The sequence below is a fragment of the Megachile rotundata genome, chromosome 12 (assembly GCF_050947335.1).
Source record: "Megachile rotundata isolate GNS110a chromosome 12, iyMegRotu1, whole genome shotgun sequence".
Taxonomy (NCBI): domain Eukaryota; kingdom Metazoa; phylum Arthropoda; class Insecta; order Hymenoptera; family Megachilidae; genus Megachile; species Megachile rotundata.
In genome coordinates, this window is record NC_134994.1 from 9,584,156 (window position 1) to 9,609,423 (window position 25,268).

General features: G+C 40.9%; 1 protein-coding gene across 1 annotated transcript in view; it reads right to left on the reverse strand.

Moving 5' to 3' along the window:
• Window positions 1–23,983, reverse strand: part of LOC100882582 (uncharacterized) — a 44,350-nt gene extending 20,367 nt beyond the window's left edge. The window contains exon 1 of the mRNA XM_012282917.2: window positions 23,665–23,983. Coding sequence (XP_012138307.2) covers window positions 23,665–23,699 — 35 coding nt within the window. The 5' untranslated portion in view covers window positions 23,700–23,983. The remainder of the gene's footprint in view (window positions 1–23,664) is intronic.
• Window positions 23,984–25,268: the final 1,285 nt, after the last annotated feature.

Below are 25,268 nucleotides of genomic sequence, written 5' to 3' on the forward strand. Positions count from 1 at the left end.
GAACGCAATCTCTTATGTAATCTCGAGGACAACGGACGCGTGTAGATTGTCAATGTTCGCGGTACAAGAAGCCAGGCCATCGATATAAACAGACATACCGTTACTGTCGTCGCTATCGGTATTTAACGATCGACCCACGAAAGTGTTACGACTGTCACGAACCTCTTCCACGCCTTTCAGTTCGATATTGGTAGCCGTTTCTATCTGAAAAGACCGAACAACTTGTCAAAGAGCTCGTTGGCCCATTATCACATGTATTCCCGTCAGAATCCAGTATTCCGTTCACATTTTATGTTAACAGGGAAGACCTCGGAGTCCAAAGGTGAAGAAGTAATATTCAACGAGATGTTTTTATCGGGGTAACGTTGCTGCTGCTTTTGGAGGGAAAGCGGAGGGAACGTTGCACGATAAACGTTGCCCGTTTCAACGGAATTATTCCGTTTCTTAATACGTAAGTGCCTACCGTTGCGGTAATAAACGTGAGGCAACCTCGATGCGTTCGAAGCGTCACGCGCGAATTATGGCCGTTGAATGCTGAGCGGTTCTGCGGAACGAATCGTCGCCATTTTTCTTGGATACTTTCGGTGCTGATTGTCGGAGGGAGTGTTAGGGAGGAAGGGAGGGTTAGGCGGAGTCTAGAGATCTGGGAATTTTGAGGATTCAAGGTTTTGATAGTTTTTGGATAGTATTGGGATTTTGAAATTTTGGTAATTTGGGACTTCGGGATTTTGGGATTTTGGAATTTCGAGAGATTAGGACCTTGGAATATTAGAATTTTGAGACCTTGAAACTTTGGTGCTTTCGGAAATTTGGTAATTTGGGATTTTGGGAGTTTGGTACTTTAGGGAATTTGGGGCTCTTGGGGTCTCGAGAGATTAGGAGCTTGGAATTTTATAATTTCAAGACTTTGGAATTTTGGTACTTTCGAAAATTTGGTAATTTGGGATTTTGGGGTCTCGTGGGATGGGACTTTGGAATTTTAGAATTTTGGTACTTGCAGAGATTTGGTAATTTGGGATTTTGGGAGTTTGGGGTTTCGAGGGATGGAACTTTGGAATTTTAGAATTTTGATACTTTCGAAAATTTGGTAATTTGGGATTTTGGAAGTTTGGTACTTTAGGGAATTTGGGGCTCTTGGAGTCTCGAGAAATTAGGACCTTGGAATTTTACAATTTCAAGACTTTGGAATTTTGGTACTTGCGGAAATTTGGTAATCTGGGATTTTGGGAGTTTGGGGTTTCGAGGGATGGGACCTTGGAATTTTAGAATTTTGGTACTTTCGAAAATTTGGTAATTTGGGATTTTGGGAGTTTGGTACTTTAGGGAATTTGGGGCTCTTGGGGTCTCGAGAGATTAGGACCTTGGAATTTTACAATTTCAAGACTTTGGAATTGTGGTACTTGCGGAAATTTGGTAATTTGGGATTTTGGGAGTTTGGGGTCTCAAGGGACTTTGGAATTTTAGAATTTTGGTACTTTAGGGAATTTGGTAATTTGGGAACTTGGGGCTCTTGGGGTCTCGAGAGATTAGGACCTTGGAAATTTACAATTTCAAGACTTTGGAATTTTGGTACTTTAAGGACTTTGCTAGTTTGGGATTTTGAAGGTTGGAACTTTAAGACTTTAGAATTTTGGTACTTTTGGAACTTTAGAATTTAGGGACTTTGTGAGATTGGAACATTGGAGTTTCAGAGTTTTGGAAGACCTAGTATTAGAAGTATATTCTAATATTTTAAGGTTATGGAATTTTTTACGTTTACGTCTCTGAACATTTAGCACCTTACAATACTGCGACTTAAGAATTTAGGAACCATGGAAATTTCGTATTTCTAATATTAGAAGATGGAAACTCTAGAAGTTCCATCTAGAGAAAGTTTGAAAATAAACAAAAGAACTTTCATATAATAAAAAAGGGTGTACACTCTTGATTCGCATTCATGTCGCTCGTACCAAACAGCTGTATCGGCGAGACAATTACAATGCTCTCGGAGCACGTAGCACTCGAATACCGATCATTCGTGCGAGCGTAAACGTAATGAAGTATAACAGGACCCTTGAATTATCGAATCAAGATTCCGTTCACGGTTTATGATAATTACGAGACGTGCGAAGGGTCTTGGGTCTCATTGAACTTCCAACGCAACAGAAACGTAGCTGTACTTTTTCATCAATGACGTTTCGATATAATTAATAGACTCTCTATTAAATAACAGAAGTAGACAGTTCCTTGAAATAACAGAAGTAGATAGTTCCTTGAAGTAACACAAGAAATTTTTCCTAGAAATGTTATTGTTGGATATATTATTCCTTTGACGTTATTAATTGGTCATTAATTTTTCCATCATATGATCATTAATAAGTAATTTAATTAACTGCTAAGTAATCATCTGATATTAGTTCGATGCGTTATGAAATAGGAAATTAAATGTAGTTTATGCGAGACGCTGTTGTAATGCAGCTTATTAAGAATGAATGTATTGCTCAATTACAGAGGAACATTAAGAGACATTAATGCTAGTCGGATGGATACGCAGGGCTGAGTATGTGTTGAGAACATATTTTTGTGTATGTCTATATATTTTTTAGATATCTTCAAACACGTGAACTTACAGATTCTTCAATTTCTAAGGTCTTAAACTTAATTCTAAATCTTCACATTGCTACGCTATCAAAATCCTAAATTTTCAAATGCCATGTCATTGAGTTCTGCCAGATCCAAAATTCTAAATCTTCAAGTTTCCACATCACGAAATTTTTAGCCCTCCAAAATCCTCAACTCCCTAAATCACCTAGTTAAGACTCTCCTGCACAACACTAAAAGCCCCTAAATCTCCAAGTCTCCAAATTCCCAAATACCTCAATCACATTTGTCAACTTCCTCAAAAAGAACCTGCTCCATCGGTACGTGCTTCCCGTACAAAGAGCGCGATTTTACGTAAGAAAGTGAGATCCGACATGTTTCCAAGAAAGCGAATATCGAATTGATCGGCTCGGTTTATAAATCGTTCACTTTTTCTTTCTCAGTCCGTGACACGGGTTTCTCGTATGATCACGCGAGTTCAGGCTTTCATATTACTCGCCGAGGGATGCCCGGAACGTCCAGCTCGCTAACAATGCAGAGAAAGTGGATGCAAGCTGCGGAGAACACGGAAAGACACGCCCTGAGTATTCGAGTCCCGTTTCTCGTTTCGTATTAGATTGCAAATACATAAATAACGCCGGGTCACGATTTTGCCACACGATGATTTCATTTTTATGGAATTCCAAGGAGATCGGGGGAAAAAAGCAGCCGTGCGGTTTGGACAGACTGTTGTAAAACATCGATACGTTCAGGTGTGTAAATTATTGGCGAAACGTGCCGTGATGAGCGGCAGTAATTAATTACGGAATGACTGGATAATTGTACCGTTTGTATACTATTTATTCTGCGAGAAATGATAATTTATTGCTGTACATGTTTCATTTTTTATTTTCTCTTTCGAGACGTTTATGATTTTATGACGTTTGTAAATTGATCTCGTGGCACGTGGATCTTCGGTAATTATGACTTTGAAATCAACGATAGGTGCATTACTCGATATTTCAGAATTATTATCGAATTTTAAAAAATTTGTTTTAACATCTGCTGTGTATTGACACGTTGTTCTAACTTCTTTGCATATCATCTGATAAAGTTACATTTTATCAACCAGTTCTTGTAAGTGAATTATACCGAACAGGTAGTTGTCTAATTTAAAAAAATTCTCAGGAAAAATAAGAAATGACACGAAGCGAATATTTATACAATTACGAAAGTGTATCTGAAAATTCCAACCGCAAAATAATTTCAAAGATCGAATTAATACTTTTCCTCTCGAGTCAAACCCCAATGTTAAACGCTTTAATTAAGATCTGATCGCGTTCATAACTCTAATCATTTACTTAATTGAATTTAATTACGAGTATCTCGTTAACGAAGAATCTGCAATTTTACAAAAAATTTCCCACTGTTGTTAATCCGATAACTTCCTCTTGTTTCTCTCGAGCGAATATGCATCAATGGTGTACATGAAAATAGGCTTGCCACAACAAATCGATGTTGCATCAAAGCTAGGGACTGTCAGAGACCCGTAGTCTAAAGTTTATCAAACCACGAAATTGCTTGTAAGCTGACAATGAAAACCAATATCGGTGTTCCGATACTCGAGTGATCCATTATGTAAGAATAAGATAGAGCGTTGTTCAGAGTACCGATACTCGAGGATAATATTCTTTTAATTGACGTTTCTCGATTACATGATTTTCGTGGCTGTTTCTTCTTTCACGAATACATTCCCTATCTCGTGCACGCGTGTAATTAACCACGGACGGCAAATTAATGGGAAGATCGAGTGAGCTTGTATTTCAGAAAAATTGCATATTACTGGTTTTTCTGGTTTCTCTTTCGCCGGCGTGGGTAAAACGCATCGAAAAGGATTAATGGACAAAAAGAACGATAGAACAAAGCCAATCGGGAAGAATAAATTACTGCAGGAATAATGACCTTCAACGCTAAACTTCTTCCATTAAATATATGTAGCAGACATGCATGCATATATGTGCATGTGTAGACACTACACTAGATGTATAGATACAGTCTTTTGTGTACGGTGAAAGCATGTCTTGTATGTTTAATTAAGTGCTCGGTGCTTCATTTTTTGAAATTTATTTCTATATCGCAGAAATAAACAAGTTTGGTAATATCAGCTTTTGAATTTGGCGCCAAGAAAGAAGATGTCGCAGTCAGTCAATAAAATAGTCAGTCTTTGTACAAATATTTATTCTCTCCTCAAGATACTTTCTGGCCATTTTATTTGAAAAGAATCTTAATTTGTTTTCAATTAAATTGATAGTTTTTAATTGTTGTTCATTTTGGCGGGAAATTCAAAAACGTAATATGAGCACAGAAATTAAATTGGTTATGACAGTCTTAATGAATCTGCCTCAAGTTTATCTCCTTCTGTCAAAATATGTCAAAACTTGTTCTAACAGTGACTTGTTTTAACGCTTCATCCACGTGTACTCCAGTAAACATCCTAAAGTTTTAAAAACAGATCCCGTTTATCCACTCTTCAATTACTCCAAAGCAGTAAAACTTGGATTTACTGCAAACGAGTTTAATAAATTGTGCCGAAGCGAGCAACTAATTTCTAAGTTGGTTCGATTGTACAAGTTAATTGTCGATGGGCAATATTCTTGTACCGTCGCGAAACGAGGTAATTGATATCGAAGTGTGTTCAGAACGAAATTGCGGTCGTTTAGCCGGCATCCCGGGAACCTGTTACCGTGAATCACGCATCGCGTTACAATTTCCGAGCAAAATTCATTTTCGTTACGGCCGAATTGCCGGCTTAACCGTGCTCGAAGCCTCGAGGAATCAGATGGCAGCCAGGAAAGAAAAGGGCAACGATTTAGAATCGCGGGCGTGTTTCGCGTTTCTTCTCTTCACGCGCGACCGATCTCGAGAATTCGCGCCTCTGATCGATCTATCGCTACGGGGTCGTTGATCCACGATGTCGCAATTCCTCCTTAGAACAACATTCATCTTCCAAATTCATAAAAGTATGCACCTGATCAAAATTATTTCAGAACCAGCTCCATGTTCGAAGGTTTTTTTCAAAATCTGTTCATTCATCATTTTGTCTACGAACGTTTACGATACATGATCGATGAGCAGATTTTAAAGCAACGATCCATGATTTGACGACGAACGATTTAGCATGTAACGTGTTCAACATCTGCAAGTTCTTATCTTTGAGTTAAGCGTCTTTTATAATTAGTGATGCTAACAGGTGCCCAACATAGCAAATCAAAAGAAAGATGGCGGTTAGTAATCTATAAGGTTGCAGACCGAAAGATATTGACATAAGTCAGGGTGTTAAACGGGTGCTAGAAATTCGGTGACTCACGCGTGGTTTTTTTGTCAAATCCGGGGATGAGTGAAAAATTACATAGCGCCTGTCGGTAAAGTCGATAAACCGGATATCGCTGATCAGAGAATCGAATTACTGTAATCAAGTTTCCTTCGCGTCCTTTTATTTGCCATTAACTCGATATTGAACGGCCGACGTTGGCCTTGAGATATTTCCAATATTCTTGTTTATTGGATGCACAGCTACCACGAAGAAGGAGCGTTGAAAAGTGTGATAGCGAACGATCTAAAGTTCACTGGATCATTGTTCGACTTCGTGACTTTAAGGAACGTGGTAGAAGTTCAAACCAGATATAATACACGGTTAATGGAATGCATTTGTAAGATTTAAGAACTTTCAAATTTAATCCTAACCTTTCGACCGTGTTACTCCGCCATTTTGGGTTTCACACGAACCTCTGATTTAAATTTAAACCGTATTTTGCTTGATGAAAGTGCAAACGCGTGTAGTTACTCGTTTTCAAGCGGTGTCGATAAAAAGTTCAAGAGGGTACGTCAAAAAAATTAGCATTTCATTCCCTGATTATACTGGAGCGTTAAAAATATTACACCACATCCTGACACAGATTCTGTGCATAACTGTAGTTCCGTATAATTAATTTCCAGCGAAACGCATCGAGCGTATCGAAGCACTGGCTGTTAATACTCAATAAAGGAATCTCGAATAATAACGATTATACTGAATCTTCGGTGCTCGTTACAGCCGGACAAAACCGTGTTCCAACTTTCACCGAGGAAGAGAAAAACTCGGTAAAAATGCTGATAGGGACAATTGTCCGATAGCAAAACGAGAGAGAGCACGGATAACGATAGAAAGCGTTACGGCAGAGTTCATTTGCGGTTTTGTGGAAAATTCCCAAATTCCTAAACTTCACCCATGGAACTTGTCTATTTGGAGTTTGTTAAATTGTCGATTTGAAGTTTGGTAATTTGTCTATTTGATAATTTGGAAATTTGTAAAATCTCTAGTTTACAAATGTCCATCTGCGCTTTAGAAAGCGATGGCAAGTAAAACGAATTCAATTAGCGAGCCCGCGCCAGATATCTCGATTACACGTGAAAATTGAACGCCGCAATTAACGATTTTTGTTCTATCGAGTCGATCAGCGAGAAACGTCGATGTCTAACGAACGAGTTTAGCGCCAGTCTATAATGACATGTCATTAACTCGGAAAGTCGTAAGTGCCAGCTGCGTCCTGTCTTGAACCGCCATATGTTTTATGGTCGCGTGGGTTATACTGAAACGTGTGCGAAATTACATAGAAATTCGTAACGGATATCTTGTTTTATAAAATCGATCGATTTGTAGAAACTCGTGTGGTTGTCGAAAAAATCCTCGGTCGTCCTTGGAGAAAGTTGTACCCGTAAGAAAATTAGCTCTAATTGACAGACGGTATTAAATCGATAAGAACTATCGCGATTCACGGTTCGGTTGCACTCCAATTAGGTGGACGTTACAAGGTCGATAACCAGGCGGCTAAATATCGAAGTTTGTGGCCGCTTAATGGGTGTCACTGACCCGCTGACACACATCGTCCTCTTGGAGAGGTGCTCACAGGTTTCTTGCTCGGCTGCTTACTTCCTCGCGGATACTTTTATAGGAAGCCACCGTATGTCAACGATCGTTCTGTCGATCCGTATATCGATACTTGAAGTCACAAAAAAAAGAAACAGACTCAACTTGAAGGATTTATTGATTTTCTAGGTCCAGTTGTCTAGATCTCGCATATGACTCTGACATAACGAAAATAAATGGTGGGTCATCGGAAGATTTATAACAGCGCCCATGTAACCAAAAACTTACTTTCACGAAGGATCACGTAATTCGTTGTTTTGACATCGAGCCCACAGTTTTTCCTTTTAATTATTCAATACGAATCGCGTAACGAAAATTAACGCAGAGATATGATCTACCGTCGTAACACGTCTCACTTTCCATCGCGTGAAAGTGAATCTTCCGTTTCATAAGTCCAAAAAGGACACGAGTGGTCAGTTACACCGGTCGAATTGATGCTCGTGTTACACCGCCAGCGATTCTCCCCGACAAGAAGAAGAAAAGACCTGCAAGGTTGCAGGACTTTCTTGAGTCATGTATTTAAACCGCAACATCTTAATTTTTCTTGAGATTCACTGATATCGTACTGTTTATAGGGACATCTTTCGTATGCGGTCAGACTTGAAACATTTTATGACGGGAGATGTACGACAAAGTTGAGGACATGTACATGCAACGTAAGTAAACACATATTCACATATGCATATGCATTGAAGTATTCAGATGCATTCATGTGTTCATACATATATTCATACATATATCTATGTGTAGATATGTTCATACATATGTTTATACATGTTCAGACATATGTTCATACATGTGTTCATACATATGTTCATACATATGTTCATACATGTGTTCATACATATGTTCATACATATAATTATACATATGTTCATACTTGTGTTCATACATATGATCATGCATATGTTCATACATGTGTTCATACATATGATCATACATATGTTCATACATGTGTTCATACATATGATCATACATATGTTCATACATGTGTTCATACATATGATCATACATATGTTCATACATGTGTTCATACATATGCTCATACATATGTTCATACATATATGTACGTACACATATGTTCATACATATGTTTATACATATGTTCATATATATGTATGTCTATACATATATTCATACATATATCTATACATATGTTCATATATATGTATGGACATTTTCATGCCTGATTATTTGAATGCAACCTCAAAACGTGAAGAATGCAAAAATTTTTTATGCAACGGAAAGTAAAAGAAGTTACATCTAAAAACGCAAGCGATAATCTATGCGCATCGGCGCGCATAAATTGCGTTAGTTTCGCAATAAACAAAGGGAAATCGATCCTCGTTTTATTTTAATTTAGACGTATGATTCTTATTGTATGTGATAGAAAGTTCAGGGAGTTAGCTCGTTCGGAAATTAGAATAAAATATCCGAAATGGAAATGTAATAACCAAAATGTAATAGAAGAGTGATCAAGAATGATTGGTTCATTAGTGCAACGTGACAGTAACAATAACTCGCATCTTAATCAACGTTCTCCGTTGAAACATGTCGTTTCTGGAACGCGGAACGAAACAACAAAAGTGGTTCTGTTAACGAGCCACTCGGATCGGCCTTCGAAAGCCACTCGAACGCTACAGATACGCTTTTCGCGTAACAAGCACAAATTGCTGAAGAACGAAGCTCGAAGCCTAACGAGGAAATATTTGCCCTGACGTCCGAACGCATTTGCATTTCATGAAGTTTCGAACGAGAGCCAGAGCAGGCGTCTCGAAAGGAAGGCTCGCGAAAATTATCGGCAGGCATTCCCGTTAGACACGCAAAAGAAATTATTTACCATTCTATCGGTATTGCGCGGCATTAAAGGCCATAATCGGACGCCTAGGGACGAACTGAAACTTTACGATCGTCGGATGATCACCGTTACCGTTCACCGCAAACACGGCGAACCAATATTGTGGTTCTCCTCGACGTTTCATCTCTTGCTACGACAACGATGAAAAGAAACGGTAACGAGCTCTGTAAATCGCTCGCGTTTCAAAAGAATCGCGGAAACAAAACGACGGCTGCATTCCTTTCTTCGCGAGAAACAGAGATCTATGATCGATACGTCGCGTACATTATCATGATCGATCGCTCGGACGCCTTCGAATACCTCGATCAAAGTGTCCATGAGCTTTTTATCGTCTACCATGAATAAGTGTCGACTCGCTCGTATCCTTTGACTAAGAACACAGATAAATTGCAATGTAAGATTCCAAGGACGAGTTAAGGGTTGGGAATTAATTACGAGTTACGAGTATCGTCAGAAACATCGCCTATTACTTACGCTTCGTCGCAGAAACAGAGCACAGTTACGAAGTATTTACCAAGAGATTGAATAACCAACTGGAAGTGATCCCTAGCAATGTTATAAAATGAACGGGAACTAGAGTCTCCTTTTACGTCTAATGGTTAAGGGATCTTAATTTAAGCACTCCGTTTTCTCCGGTGTGTCTTATAAGGAAAGGAAAGTTTCAGGCGTCAATTCGTTAATCCAACCTCTTCGGGCTAGAATGTATACACGTAACCCTGTTGGGTCGATATGCACCTACTTGAAGAAGTTACGTAACGCAACGCTCGAAGCGCAACGATTCCTATTCGTTATAATCGCTGGGCGTAATATGCAATCCCAGGAATTCGATCCGATACTGTGTGTGGCTTAACACAGTGATGGTCAGCTGATAAATTGCCAGTTTCTAATTTGAAAATTTGAAAGTTCTTACATTTCTAAATTCTTTGGAAATTTTCAAATTGCAAATTTTATTTGTGGTAAAATTAAGGTTTCGATCTTTGTCCAACACTGATTTAGCAACCTCGTGTTCCTTAGAAATTCATAGCAGCTACGATTCGTTCTCATTAATCGAACCGGTGTTCCAAACTACTGTTCCTCCGCTTAGCAGATTATAACAGGTACCGTATCATGATCGACCGTGCTTTCAATGGTAATGCACCACGTCATTGACACGTAAAGATCGCGACCACACATCGGCTCTCGCGTGTAAAGGAGAACACGAGTGTTTACACTCATGGATCATAAACAGCCCGGGCATGGAAGGAAAAGGTGTGAGCCGACCTTTGCCGGCGTTGATTACTACGAAAACACTGGCAATCCACTTCGGTAAATTCAGCGAACCGTGCGACTGACGACCTCCTTTTCTGTTCCTTTAATTACCAAAGGTCTTCAACTGCTTGCAATAATATCGCTCCATTTTTCCCCTAGCCGCGATGGAAAACAAAGAAATCATGAGAAGGCTGCTCGCAATAAACACGGCTTTCTATTTGGAGCGATTTTACTCATCCTCGATGAGGTAACGTGAAAGCGACGTATCGAGCGTTATCATCGAGATTAGCCCGTTGATGAAACAACTGACAGCTTACCACATTCTAACGACTAAATTCTGCTTGGCTAATGTTGCCTTGTGCCGACGTATCGAGTCAGCTAACATTTTTAAATGACCTTTCCCATGACACAAGTGCTCGCACTCGCGTTGCTTCAACCTGCGGATAAATTACCGTCGAAGTGTTCTTACGTGCATTCGCACACGTTTATCTCGTTTATACTAGCCAATTGTTCGATAACGGATCGAGAAGGAAAACAAAAGCACGAGAGTTTTCTCGATGCGTTACACGAGTGATTCGATGATCAATTCAATTACTCGATGATTACTCTTTCACTCTATCTAGGTCAGGTTCCGAGCTTCGATATTGGAAAACAACTGAATTACGTTCCTTTGAATCGAAGAAAAGCTGACAGAGATCAGAGTATTAACAACTTTATTGTACGAGAGTATGACGGGTACCTCGATCTCGTCGGGAAAAAGTGAAATGAAAAAAATGCCGTGGTATTCGCTTGGGAATTGCTGATACTCAACGGGGGGAAAAAGACGCGTATAGAAAGGACGATAGAAAAGGAGGGGCGCCACGTATTTGCTTCATTTCCACGAGAGGTTAGCCACCACGTAACCGGCATCGCAATCCCTAATTATGCAACCTTCTTCTTCTTCTTCTTTCATCCAAGTCATATCTCCCGTCGATATTCTCTTGGTTTGCCCGCGAAGGTAGCGTGAATTTTCTCACGCACCTGAGTTTCCGAATGCCGAACTCGATTGATCGCTATTACCGCAGTATTTCTACTATTTTGCGCGCTGTTTAACACCTGTTAATAGAACGCATGCGATATAGTTTTTCTTTATGTCAGACGTTTGCAATTGCACTTTGCAGCAACTAAATTACCTTTTCCTGCCGCAGTTCTTATTTAAGGCGGAAATAAACTGGGAGCAGTATCTTCGTGAGTTTGAAATTTCAAACTTTGCCGCGCATATTCACTGTGACACGTAGTCAATTTCGAAACTAGTTAAATACGTTAATCATAAAACAACTGTGCAACCCTTTTTAAATTTGCAACTGCACTTTGGTGCAATTGAAAACTGTTTACTCGTTGTTTGTGTTTTATTAAAAGTAATACAAATCAAGTGCGCACATGTTTAAAACTATAATTATCTACTGCGCATGCGCACCGCAACATTCAGCAGTCTTTACTTGAGAACAATTAATTTGATTTGTCATTTATAAAGTAGTTAAATGTATAGCTTTTCTTCTGCAGTAAATTTTTAAATATATACATACTATCACAATTGGATTTTTCATTCTCCTTCTCACTTTCAATTAAAAGAATCGTGTCAGTGCCCACGCGAATTCAAAATTTCTAATGGCCGCCGCGCATGCGCAGTGTGATGATCTAGCAGTCGCGACTTGACCGTTCGTTTAATTTGTCGTTCGCGAAACAATTGCTCAATATTCAGTTACGTGTCGGGGTTTGTGAGTGTGGTAATGAAACGATAACGATCATGAACGTGTCTCGAGTTTCCACGTCCCAATTGACATTGAAACGCATACAAGGACGACGTAGTCTTTGGAATTTCTTCGTGCGCGAGTTTCTTCGATCGTGTTACGCGGGATTCTGTTTCGATCGATGCGTGCAGGTTATGTGCGTTCAAAACCGCGTTGTCAATACGAATGAAACAAATTGTGTTGTTCGTTGGAATAAAGAGGATACAATTGAAAGAAGAATCTTATTAATGAGAGGTTCGGCAAGGAGATAGGACTCGAGGAGGTTACGTGTACGTCACCGATCGAAGCTGATGTGAAAGTATCATCGAAAGGGTGAGTCAAAGAAAAGTATTCACGAAAAAAGTATGCGTTTTCATGGGAAAGTCAGGAGCAAAGTTTTCACGCGAGGCGATGTTGCACGTTCTAAGTGCTTATTTTGCAACGTCTGAAATATTCGCAATATTTATCGTTCGCCTTAATGGTTCGACTATCGACTAAGCGTTTCACTTGCGACTAGAAATTGCACGAACCTATTACCATGAATTAAAATTTATGAATTCTTTATTAGACGTTTCGTCGATATTTTCCAAGAAAGATTTCCCGCCATTTATCGTTCGACTTTTACGCGCGAAGAAACGATTCAAATACACAGGTTAAAAAGTGTTCGTTGTTTTTGTCGTGCCACCACTGTGTTGTAGAGTAAGTGGTTCAGCCTTGAGTAGGTAATTGTAAACAAATGGGGTGATCGACCTCGATGCAAGCCTTGAAACTCGCTCTCGGAATTCTTGATATTGGGAAGCATTTCGATTGCGTGATTCAAACGACAGGACGCGAACTAGACTGCATACGTGGATCGTTTCGCAGATGAGCGAGCGTGGTGCGATTAATCTTGTTCAACGCTCATCCCGGCACGCTACATACCGCTATTACCGTCTTGCTCGCGTTGTCATTAACTGAAACTCGAGACAATGGACCGTTGCACAAGTCGCGACACAATTGTCGGAAAAGGTAGAAAAGCGTCGGGCAAAGGATTCGTAACAAGAATCCCAGAATTGTACTGGATGCAACGTTTTGCTGTGAGAATCGAGCACAGGTGTTCTTTAGTACCGGCAAGGCGTTGTAATGTGGGGCGATATATGTACGATGCCTTGATATCCGACGCGTCTCTATAAAACGCGGTGCAGTGGATCGATATAGGACGCGTCGATATAATAATCTATACGAGTATATGGATATGCAACGATAACAACTCAGCAAGAAACTCTCACGTCCACGTACAGGAGGAATTGCGATACAACGCGTGGTAATATATCTGGTAGCTTTCAGCAATATCACGTTATTAACGAATTTATATTAATTCATGTAATTTATTTATACTGATATTTATGTATACTAATATTTTACTAAAAATATTAATAAAATATTAAAAATACACTAAACTCGTAAACTTGCAATTTCAACCTTGTAAATCTCGTAAATCCAAACGATCATGAAGGAGAAAGTCGTCCTTGAAACTATTTGCTCGTGATAAGCACGGATAAACTCGTTCGGAATCACGAAATCCTGAAATCTCGTGGATCCGCCTTGAGTAGAAATCGACAGTATCCGTAATCCAGCTTACGGATATCTATTCGTGAAACGAGCCTGTTGCTCGCAAACTCTCGAAACGCGTCTCTACACACTTTCGATAGTAGCAGGTAAAAATTCGCGGCCGTTTTTCCTAGCTCTTATTTGCGGTCACCTGAGCAGTGTAAATAAAAGTGAAATTGCTGGTCTTTGCAATTTGCGATAGTAAACTATAACTTTCACTGGAACTTTCGTTGCTAGCTGTCGAAAGAGCCATCGTTCGATTCGCGATGAAGTACACGCGAATCATTATTGTCATCCATCCGGGAAAAGCGAGAGCCATCTGTCGTAATTGCGAACGATAAACTTCTGATCGTTAGGTCCATACTGCTTGAGAGATCTATTCGAAAAAAGAGGGAAATCGACGGATTGTACGTTACTGCGGGGTTGATGGAACGGAGCAAATGGTCTGGAGGTAATTGGTATTTGCTTTGGGATCGGTGATTTGGTCAGTGATTCAGATAATTTGAAATTTGGCGATTTGTGGATCAGTAAGGATACTCTGGACATAAGGACTTCGTTTAGGAGTTGTTTTAGGAGAATTATTCATTAAAAATTTATAATTTGAAAGTCGTTTTAAGGAGAGTTTGCACAGAGTCGAGGAATGAATATACAAGGTGTTTCACATTTAAATATTAAAGTAAAATATTAAACTATCTCCTTGAATTGGAGGGTAGCTAACGTGATTCTGAATAAGATTTCCCTTTGCAAAAATTGAATTTGAAGCTCCGTTTTTGAGTTATTAAGGAAAAATAAGGAAGCAATCAGAGTGCGAGGATTACGCATGCGCAGACGCGAGAGCGACAGCTTTGCCTAGCGTCTGCGCATGCGTAATCCTCGCACTCTGACTGCTTCCTTATTTTTCCTTAATAATTCAAAAACGAGGCTTCAAATCCCATTTCTGCAAAGGAAAATTTTATTCAGAATCACATCAGCTACCCCCCATTTCAAAGACCTACACTAATTCTGAAACACCCTGTAGATCCTTCCATTTCCTACAAAAGAGAGATTCACGAATTTTATTTAAAATCGATAGCGCAAATCCCATAGTCCACGTCGTTCATCACCTGCTTCCCAAGATTCTACTCGCATCTGGATGTTATCGGTATTCAGTTCCGAATGGGAATGCTTCGATCGAATAACACGATGTCTCGGTACGCGCATACCGATACTCGCTCGCACATCAAGAGCGGTCGAGATAATCGCGCGGCAAGTTCTTAAAGGACGACGAGGTGTATCTTTATACTAAGCCAATTTAAATACCTTTCCGTGGTATAGTGACTTCTTTTCCTAACTCTGCGGTGGAAACTCGTATCCTGTGTAATTATACGCGGGCTTTAATAATGACTTACGAACTGTCAGCGGCCCTTCGTTTGTTTGTTTAATGCCACCGATACGTGCATCGAGGCCGACGTTGTTGTTGCATTAAATTGCATCGTGCTAATCTACCGACCTTACCACGACGCAACCTCGAGATTTTTAACGGGGAATCCTCTCGCGTTGCAAACCGCGATCGGTGATTCTGCACTTTCGTTTTCGATTGTGTTGCGATCTGCGACTTTGCAGTTTCAGAATTCTATTTGGAAGTTCCTGATTGGAGTTGTTAAGATTTTGGGGCTTGTCAAAGACTTGGTACTTTGTGGGATTGGATTTTGGGACTTGAAAGTACTGGGATTTGTAATTTTGTTATTTTGAAACTTTGAAGCCCTTGAAGTTGAGGAGTCTTGCAGATGACTCCTAAGAAGTCTTGTAACCTTGAAACCTTGGAGGACTTGAAGTTTACATCTCAAGTTTTTTTGTATCTTCGTGATTTTTAAAATTTAATTCTGTTTGGACTTAAAGTTACTTAGAAATCTTTGCAAGTTAGAAACTTTGAAACTTTGGTAGTTTAAGGCCAAGCACCCTTAGAACTTAATCACTGAGTCTCTACAATAGCATCGCATAATTTAAATTTTCCTTGACTGCACCTCTGTACCTCCATTGCCTGGAGATGCCTCCTGTTTTCCCTTTCTGCCGATTTAATCCGGTCATCGATATCATCCGTGTCAACACCGTTTATCCTAATGAATGGCGCATTGTCGATTCGCGAAATACCCGAAAGCCACATAGGCGTTCTACGAAGCGGATTAACATTCATCGATTCAAGTACCCAGGTATTTCGAGACGTACGACGACAAAGGGAGGAGCAAAGGATTATGCATCGGGTACAGTCATTATACTCGTGACTGTGTATACGAGACACGGCAATAACAGTGCATTAACCATAGCGTCATGCATTGGAGAAGACGATAATGAGAGAGGTGCATGCACCGGGGCTTCCTTACGGGGCTCGATACCACCGATTTTTTGCTTCCGAGAATCGCAGAAAACGTCTCCTTTTTGCCCAAGTTTCTTTTTTCGCGATCGGTGAAAACGTATCGAGATCGCGTTGCTTTTAATGGAATACCGAGACGCAGACACCGAATGGAATATCGAGATTCCAAACGCTGATATTCTTGCATGGAGAGAAAAAAGATTAGAGCAATTCAGGCCGGAGAAAAGAATATAGATGTTCCACTTGCATGCGATGGGAAACTTGAAGAAGGTAGATGAAAAAGATGGGCTGAGATTTACTTGGCGTTTCAAATTTCAGACTTTGGCGAAGATTGAAATATTTTATGCAACTGGAATATCTCTGAATTTTCAAGGACCACTGTCTCAAGCTCGTGAAACACCGTGAAACACCATCAAACACCGTCATCTAGACGGTTCATCTAGATAAAATCTAAAAAAGTACATTATAGAGTAAAAAAGGAGCAGCTAGCAGAGTGTATAAATTGGCATCAATTATTAATAAATGCAAATGCCTCGACAAGTCCCCACAGTCGATAATTTCTTCGCAGTATCGACAAGAGACTTCCATTTTGAACGATCATTTACCCCTGCGTTGAATATCCTTCGACGTCCAGCAAAACTTTTTTATAATTCCTTGACGCTGTCGTCAAATCTTGAACCACATAACAAGAAGACTCAGCGACGGTGAGAGCGCCGTTTTAGAAAGGAACGAAAGGCTGAAACGGTTGCGATTAATCAATTCCTCGAAAACGAGCACCGAGGCTTCTCTCCGCTGTAGTCGCGGTAGCCCGAGGAGTTCCAAAGTGGCGGTAAAAACGCTTATGAAAAAAAAGAAAGGAAAGAGGGGCAAGTGGGTTTTATACTCGTGAATGACTTCCTCTCGATCGATCTTCCGGGTTCCTGCGGTAAATGCTCGTAACCAATATCGTTTCTCTAAAACGAGTCGAGACTCTCCATTGTCCGTTGAACGTTCGAGTTCATTTGGAAAGCTGGAAGCTGGTGATTTGGGCGCTTTGGGATTTTAGGATTTGGTGGATGGGGGCTTGGGATATTTGGGAATTTGGGGATTTGGAAATTCGGGGATTTGGGAATTTAGGGATTTGGAAATTTGGGGATCTGGATATTTGGGAATTTAGGGATTTGGAAATTTGGGGATCTGGATATTTGGGAATTTAGGGATTTGGAAATTTGGGGATCTGGATATTTGGGAATTCAGGGATTTGGAAATTTGGGGATCTGGATATTTGGGATTTTAGGGATTTGGAAATTCGGGGATTTGGGAATTTAGGGATTTGGAAATTTGGGGATCTGGATATTTGGGAATTTAGGGATTTGGAAATTTGGGGATCTGGATATTTAGGAATTTAGGGATTTGGAAATTCGGGGATTTGGGAATTTAGGGATTTGGAAATTTGGGGATCTGGATATTTGGGAATTTAGGGATTTGGAAATTTGGGGACTTAGGAGTTTGGGAACTTGGGAATGTGGGGACTTAGAAACGTGGGGACTTAGGAATGTGGGGACTTGGCAATGTGGGGACTTAGGAATGTGGGGCTTAGCAATGTGGGGACTTGGCAATGTGGGAACTTGGAAATGTGGGGACTTAGCAATATGGGGACTTAGCAATGTGAGGACTTAGCAATATGGAGACTTGGAAATGTGGGGACTTAGCAATATGGGGACTTAGCAATGTGAGGGCTTAGCAATATGGGGACTTCGAAATGTGGGGACTTAGCAATGTGGGGATTTGGGAATGTGAGAACTTAGCAATGTGGGAACTTGACAATATAGGGACTTGCGAATATGAGAACTTGGAGAACATATACATACGAAAGTCTAAAACCAGAAAGTTCGAACCCAGAAAAATTGAAGACCATCAGAAAACTTGCGAATGAATCTCCATCAAAAGATTAGCAAATGCAGAAATATTTCCTACCATCCGCACCGTGTTATTACGCCTAACAACCAAGTCGATAAAGTAGTATAATTTTCGTGCAGTTTCCTGTTTTTCTAAAGTTGCACGATAAAGATGGCGGCGTAATTACCGAAGGAAGTATCCCGCGATTTTATGAATGATCGTAGTAGACATATGAATGAGAGAAGAAGCGGCTCCCGTAGAACAAGCCTTTTTCAATAATGTTGTTTATCCGGGGAAAGAGAGAGAGATCGCAGTTAACTTGGTTTTGCGTCGTATCGAATCGAAACTCGTTTTACTAGTCGGTCGTTATGGAATACCGGTGAATCGAGCCTCGCTCGCTACTTACGTGGAACCCGGAAGATCGATTGGACGGAAGTGGTGCATGTAACATCGATCCTGATTCTCATAAATAGGCGACAGTAATTAATTGCGTGGCTCGTTGCTTTGAAGTTTATATCGCGTTTAGAATCACTGGGTCTCCAGTTTCAGCGCGATTGATCTTAATTCGCCAACGGGAGACGAAGTGATTAAATCAATCACTTGATTGTTCGTTAACGTGCCTCGAAATAAACCGTTTACGGGTGATATAGAAAGTGTATTGATCAACGGACAACTTTTGTTAACTCTAAATAAGGAATAGATGAAGGAGAGTATAGTCGATAAATACGACTAATGCTATTTTATGGTTGTATCGGTCGTTCGCTGTTTAATACTGATATACCGAGTTCATTGAGTTTTGAGACTCTAGAGGTAGCCTAGTGTATCGTTCATGTAGATGTTAATCGAAGCGTTGCGAATAGTGAAAAATCTTCGTGGGAATCGTGAAGTGGAATTGTGAAGTACTGCTATTCTAGGAGGATATGAAATCATACAAATCAAGGTGGATGTCCCAGAGAATCCCATGGAGGACTTAGGGTATCTAGAGAGCTCTCAGATGATCCTAAATTATTCTAGAATATCTTGGAAGTGCTGAGGATTCAGAGAACTTCAAGATCCTCCAGAGAACTTACAGAATACCAGGGAGTCCTCGTAGCACTAGGATCATCCTAAATTAATCTAAGAAACCTTAGAGTGAATGTAGAGTCCTATGCTACGTAATCTCAGTTGTAGAGAATTCTACATGTGATATGAACTGTGCAACGTTCAGAGTTTCAAAGCTTTGGTGATATTTTGTGAGGCACGTTTGGAAGCTCGTGGACCACTTCCGATCGATCGATCTTCCGGGTTCCATGGGAGTAATAAACGCTCGACTTGGCGGTAACCGATATCCGACGAGTAAAACTCGTTTCGGTGCGGGCATAAAGGGGGCAGACAGGGCAGACACTCTCTCATGGATTGGCCGTGTAACCCTATAGGAAACCTTCGACGAGTTTCACTTTGCAGCTCTCCGTTACCGGATTCGCGTCCCTGGCTCCCTGTCACGGATACAGGCAAAACGTAACGCCGGTTGCAACAACGACGCTCCGGCTGTATCGCACGCAGCCTCCTATCGAGCGCATCGCGAGACCGTAGTTGCATGGCCGCGTGTGAATGCACTTCTAACAACGCAACGCGCATCGGCCTAATACGACCGCGACTATGGCCTTATTCTTCCGCCAGCCTCGCCAAGTGTCACGCTTATCTTGGAAAAGTAGAGAGGACGACCGGTCGACGTGTTATTCTCGTTCCCTCTTTTCCTTTTTTCGCCGCTTGCTCCAGTTAAACAATGTTCTCCTCCGAATGCCATCTCGAACGTTCAACTTTGTTTAGTCTCTCCACTTGTTCGCGCGATATCACCTTTTAACGTACCTACGCTTTACCTTCTTTTCGTGTACTTTTACGTTCATGTTATTTCAACGGCCATGTTATTCTATACAATTGTAGCATTTTTTGATCATAAACGTTATTCCAACAGCCATGTTATTCTATACAATTGTAGCAGTTTTAGATCATAAAAATACACCTATACGAATAAGCTTTCTTGGCAAGCTATCGATGTTCACCTAAGGTGAATGCATTGATGGAGGAGCTAAAATTTGCAAGCACAAGAAGTATAAAATACAGCAAATCAATCGGAATGATTACAGATAGTAATCAATTACCACTGCGGTAGATGACCGCAGTAGATTCAGACAAGCACGTCTGGCAATACCCATCGAGGATTTCCCGCCTGGATTTGGCGGTTTTATATCATCTTCGACGCAACATGGAACGGCTTTAGATTGGACGATACGGGTGATGCAGTGGTTCAAGGGAAAAAGTAGATGCTCGATATGAGTGGCGAGGTGTCCATAGAAAACGGGATTACGTGGAATTTATCGACTTTCGTTCCACGGCTATCCGGCTGGCGATCGTGTGCCGCCTCGAATTCCGTGGACGTCGACAGCTACCAACAACGCTTGACTTATGTACCAAGAAAAACGTACGATTCTATGGCAGTCATCCGTTGGAACAGTTACTTTTTCGATGACAATAGAGAGTTCAAACGGGCTTTACAGGCGTGCTCCGTTCAGCACCGGCCGCGGCCTACATCCGAGATCCCAGCTAATGAATCATACATGAGCACCATATTCGAGACACTGAACACGGAGCAACGAACGCTAAGACAAACCCTCTCGAACGTTACTTCCTGGGATCGCAAGGACGTTAAGAAATTAGCTGACCAGCAACGCATTCCTGGCGTGTACGTCTCGTGGAAAAATTACTGTTATCGATACACTCTGACTGTTACGGGAAAATTCTGCTCTCTGTTCTGTACTACTGGTTAAAGTTTTATATTGTCCAAGATAAAATTGCTTTACTTCCTAATATTCCTTGGACCAAGTTAGACTTCAAACAATATCTGTAGGTCTTAATGTACATCCAATGTATATCAATTTATCCCAATGTATGAGAATTTCAAATCATAACAATAATTTCAGATAAATTTGCTTTATTTTCTAATATTCCTTGGGCCAAGTTAGACTTCGAACAATATCTGTAGGTCTTAATGAACATCCAATGTATACCAATTTATCCCAATGCATGAGAATTTCAAATCATAACAATAATTTCAGATAAAATTGCTTTATTTTCTAATATTCCTTGGACCAAGTTAGACTTCGAACAATATCTGTAGGTCTTAATGAACATCCAATGTATACCAATTTATCCCAATGTATGAGAATTGAAAATCATAAAAAATATTCCATTCTAAAATATCCCATTCTAAAATTTTCCAAGTTGCGAATCCTCGAACTTTCCACAATGTGATCTATTGCGAAATGTTATAAATAAATCTAGACAGATAAGAATCCCAGTTACGCCAATGCAGCAGCGCGTATCAGCTTGGAAATAGCATCGGTCGCGTATCGGGAATTATAATCGTAGCCTTTACTATCTGTTCGTGATACGGAACGATCTGCGAAGACTAACGAGATTTTTCGATCGCGAATCAGCGGTGATCCTGAGAGATGTATCGATTGTGAGCTCGCCGCTCGCTGGCAGACAGTGTGCAGGGGACAAGAACCATTTCCTACACGGGGATGCACTCTATGCCAGTCGTAGAGGGGTCAAAGATACCGAGGGTAACGCGACTGAAATTAATGCGGAATGACTAAGCTGCTTATCGACCGGAACCAAGGAGCGTACCGCTCGCACGCGTTCTATTGATAAAATATTCCTACTGGTACCTGTATTTCTCTCATTCCTGTACCTTGCTATTTTTATTTACCTTAGTTATTTACGGAATTATGAAATAGCGTCGAGGATGGTTAACAAATTTTAGTTGCTTAATTTGTCACGGTTGAAACTTACTGTGGAAAGATAATTTATTATACACCTTATGTCAGGAAGTATCGTTAAGTGATAAGAACAGAAATATTGCAATACATTTGCGTAGATAAAAGGTGCTTAGATTTTTGTGAAAAATGTGGTTGATAAAATTCGGCAGAATTTATAATGGTGGCCTTCGATAAGTGGAGGGCGTCACTGTGATATTCAAATGAGTTAGGGACACCATGGGTGCAGATAGACACGACGAGGTTATGAGAGAAAAAAAGAGAGAAGCATGGGTGTGGGGAGGAAGAAGGGAGAGTTTGAGAGGGAAAGAGAGAGAAGAGGAATAGAGAATGACCGCACTTAGGTCCTTTCGTTACGGAGCGTAGGAATATGCCGCGGTCAATGGCTGCGGTATCCGCAGGTTCAAGGAAAGCGGGCTGGTCCGATTCGACATCGTGTCGTTCTGCGTGGAACTGAACAGGTGACGCGCTCATGAAAATACAGGTTAATAGAATGCCGTCTAGAAAGAGTCTCGGAATTAATGGCACGCGTTCTCGTTCGTAGAAACGTTTTGAAATACCATCTCGATCCGTGTCGAATAGCTGTTGCAGACATTGTACCGCCATTTTTACCTTTGTATCGATAATTGCAAATTCCATTTAATTAATATTTGTTCTTCTAATTTTAATATTATTGTAGATCGTATAAAAATTTTGGGTTTGCAAATTCTTTGATTAGAAACTTCTAAATTATTCATTTCTAAATTTGTACATTTTATGTTCTATTTCCTAAATGTTCATGTATCTAAATTCTTAAATTTGTCAAATAGTTGAATAGTCAGTGTAACAAAATACATTTCCAATTTCACAAAACACCTAAATTCTCAGCTTTGCAAAGTAGTTAAAAGTTCTACAATTTCCCGAAACTCCAGTTTCCTACATTTCCTAAATTTCTAAGTCAAATTGAAGCATCGACTTTGAGAACATGAATCATCACAACACCGTGCACACGAATGCCCAGGTCCTGCCCCTCACAAACATACACCACCGTCACAATGTAAAACAAATCGAAACATGCTAATCACCTGTGATAACCGAGCGTTTTCCATTACCGTGGCAACAAATATTATTGTTAGGAGGTCTTTGGTAAACAGGTAGAGCCATTCGCAGGCACTTTGCAACGGGGCTTATCGATCACGTACGCGAAACAGACCGGCAATTTTCTCGTCGTACGGAAATTGAAAGATTCGATTACGTCGTAGCGGCGGGCACAACGCCCTACGTGCAAACAGCAGCCGCCCCGTGCAAAGGCACACTTTTTCCCTGCCGCACTCCATTTTTCACCCGATCTTAAACGGAGCCGGTGAAATCGATTTCGATCGCGCTTCTTCGTGGACGAAAACAGCCGGGTAGAAAAACGGAGTGTGGCTAGTCGATCTACCGGTCGAACACTTCGCCGCTGTTGGAGGACACCTCGTCGAACCCTTTGGCCGGGAAGCCGAGCTGCATAGCAACAAACCGATCGATCGAACCGGGCTGGCAATTTTGACAATGTTTTTTCGGGATGTCGAGAGACAAAAGGGGACCCGGCTCTCGAGGCGAAGCCTTCGCCGGCGACTCGAGTTTATCGATCTTAAAGTTTCCCATACCGGTGCATGAAGGCGGTCGACATGTTACTATCCATGGGGTGGTGGTTCCATAAATCGCAGCCCTCCTATGGTAACACGGCTTTTTAACACTCGCCCGTTTGCCCGCCGTGGCACCCGCTGCACCCTCTCAGCCAAGGGTGTGACGATTCCCGCGTTACGAATCTTCCAGATACGTAGTCGCGAGCGCGTATCCCGGGGGAACTGGCGCGGTATCGGTACGTGGATGGCAACAACCGTGTGCCAACACCTGCACGACTTGGCAGGTTGAAACCGTCGGTTGAACTGAAGTCAGAATGCGCATTCGTCGGTTTCCATGGTAGTGGCTGGTGATGGTGGTGGTGGTGGTGGTTGTGGTGGTGGTGATGGTGAAGAAGGTGGTGGTGGTGCAGTGGAGGAGCCCGGTAGCTCTGACGATGGTGGGGATTGACAGAACAAACCGTCTGCCCGGCTATGGCTGCCGCGTTCACAACAGCCTCATGGAAATCAGCCTTAAGGATCATTCACATGCTGCACCTCCATACACTCTATATTACATTCACAAACTTTTTCATATTTTACAATCTCATCATTTAGATACATTGCAAATTTCGGATCTGTAATTTGTGCGTTTAAAAATTTCAAGATCTGACAACGCAACAATTTCTGGAATTTGGTTTGGACTTTCAGGAATTTACGATTGGTGGCTTGAAAATTAGAATCCTAAGATTTGGTAGTTCTCTTTTGCTGGCTCTTCAAGTCTCAAATTTGGAGACCAGGAAATTTGTGTATCCAACAATTGTTAAAATTAAAATTGCAGGATCTGATCTTCAAGGATTGGGTATGTTATACAAGGACTTGAAAATCGTCCGCTATGAAAGAAGTTGCAGCGAAACACTCAATCTCCGCTAAAATCCGTTTCTGAAAAGAAGCAACAAGATTGTACACGTGTATTAATTTAATCAAGATCCCGAGTTACCCGGACCGAAAATAATCAGCAGAAGCACTGAGTTTCTGCAAACGCGGGATTTCCAGGATGGATTGTTCGAGCAAAGAGCTCTCTCGATAGAGTTTCGCGAAGTCTGCTAAGATAACGAAGGAGAAGAGTAGAAAAGCATAATCATAGCGCAGAAAGAAGACTGGTGCATTAAGAAGCTCCATTTAAACCAGCTTCTTCGTTGTCTGCGGCAGGTTTCGGAGATGCTTTCTGACGCAAGAAAAGAAGCGAAAAATGTACAACCTTTATCGATTTGTTTAAATGCACAATAAGAAACCTCGATTTAACTCTCGATCGCATTGTGCAGTTTCTTTGAATACGAGGGATATTTATTAAAATTACAAAGAATTTCTGGTAGACGAAGAAATTACGAAGAAAATTGTACCGTCGAGAAATGTAGGATTCACAGACCGTTTCGTCTTGAATAAATACATCGAATAATAGATCTTGATAATTGCAACCTTGCAAGATCGACTTACCGATTTGACGTACGTGCTCTGCAGAGCGGCTCACGTTCTGTCGGATTACTATACAGGTGAAGTGGTAAAGGAAAAAGGCGGATCGTTTTATAACCGATTACGCGATTGACGGCAGATACGCCGAGAGGAAAATATATTTGCGTGGTTTCGCT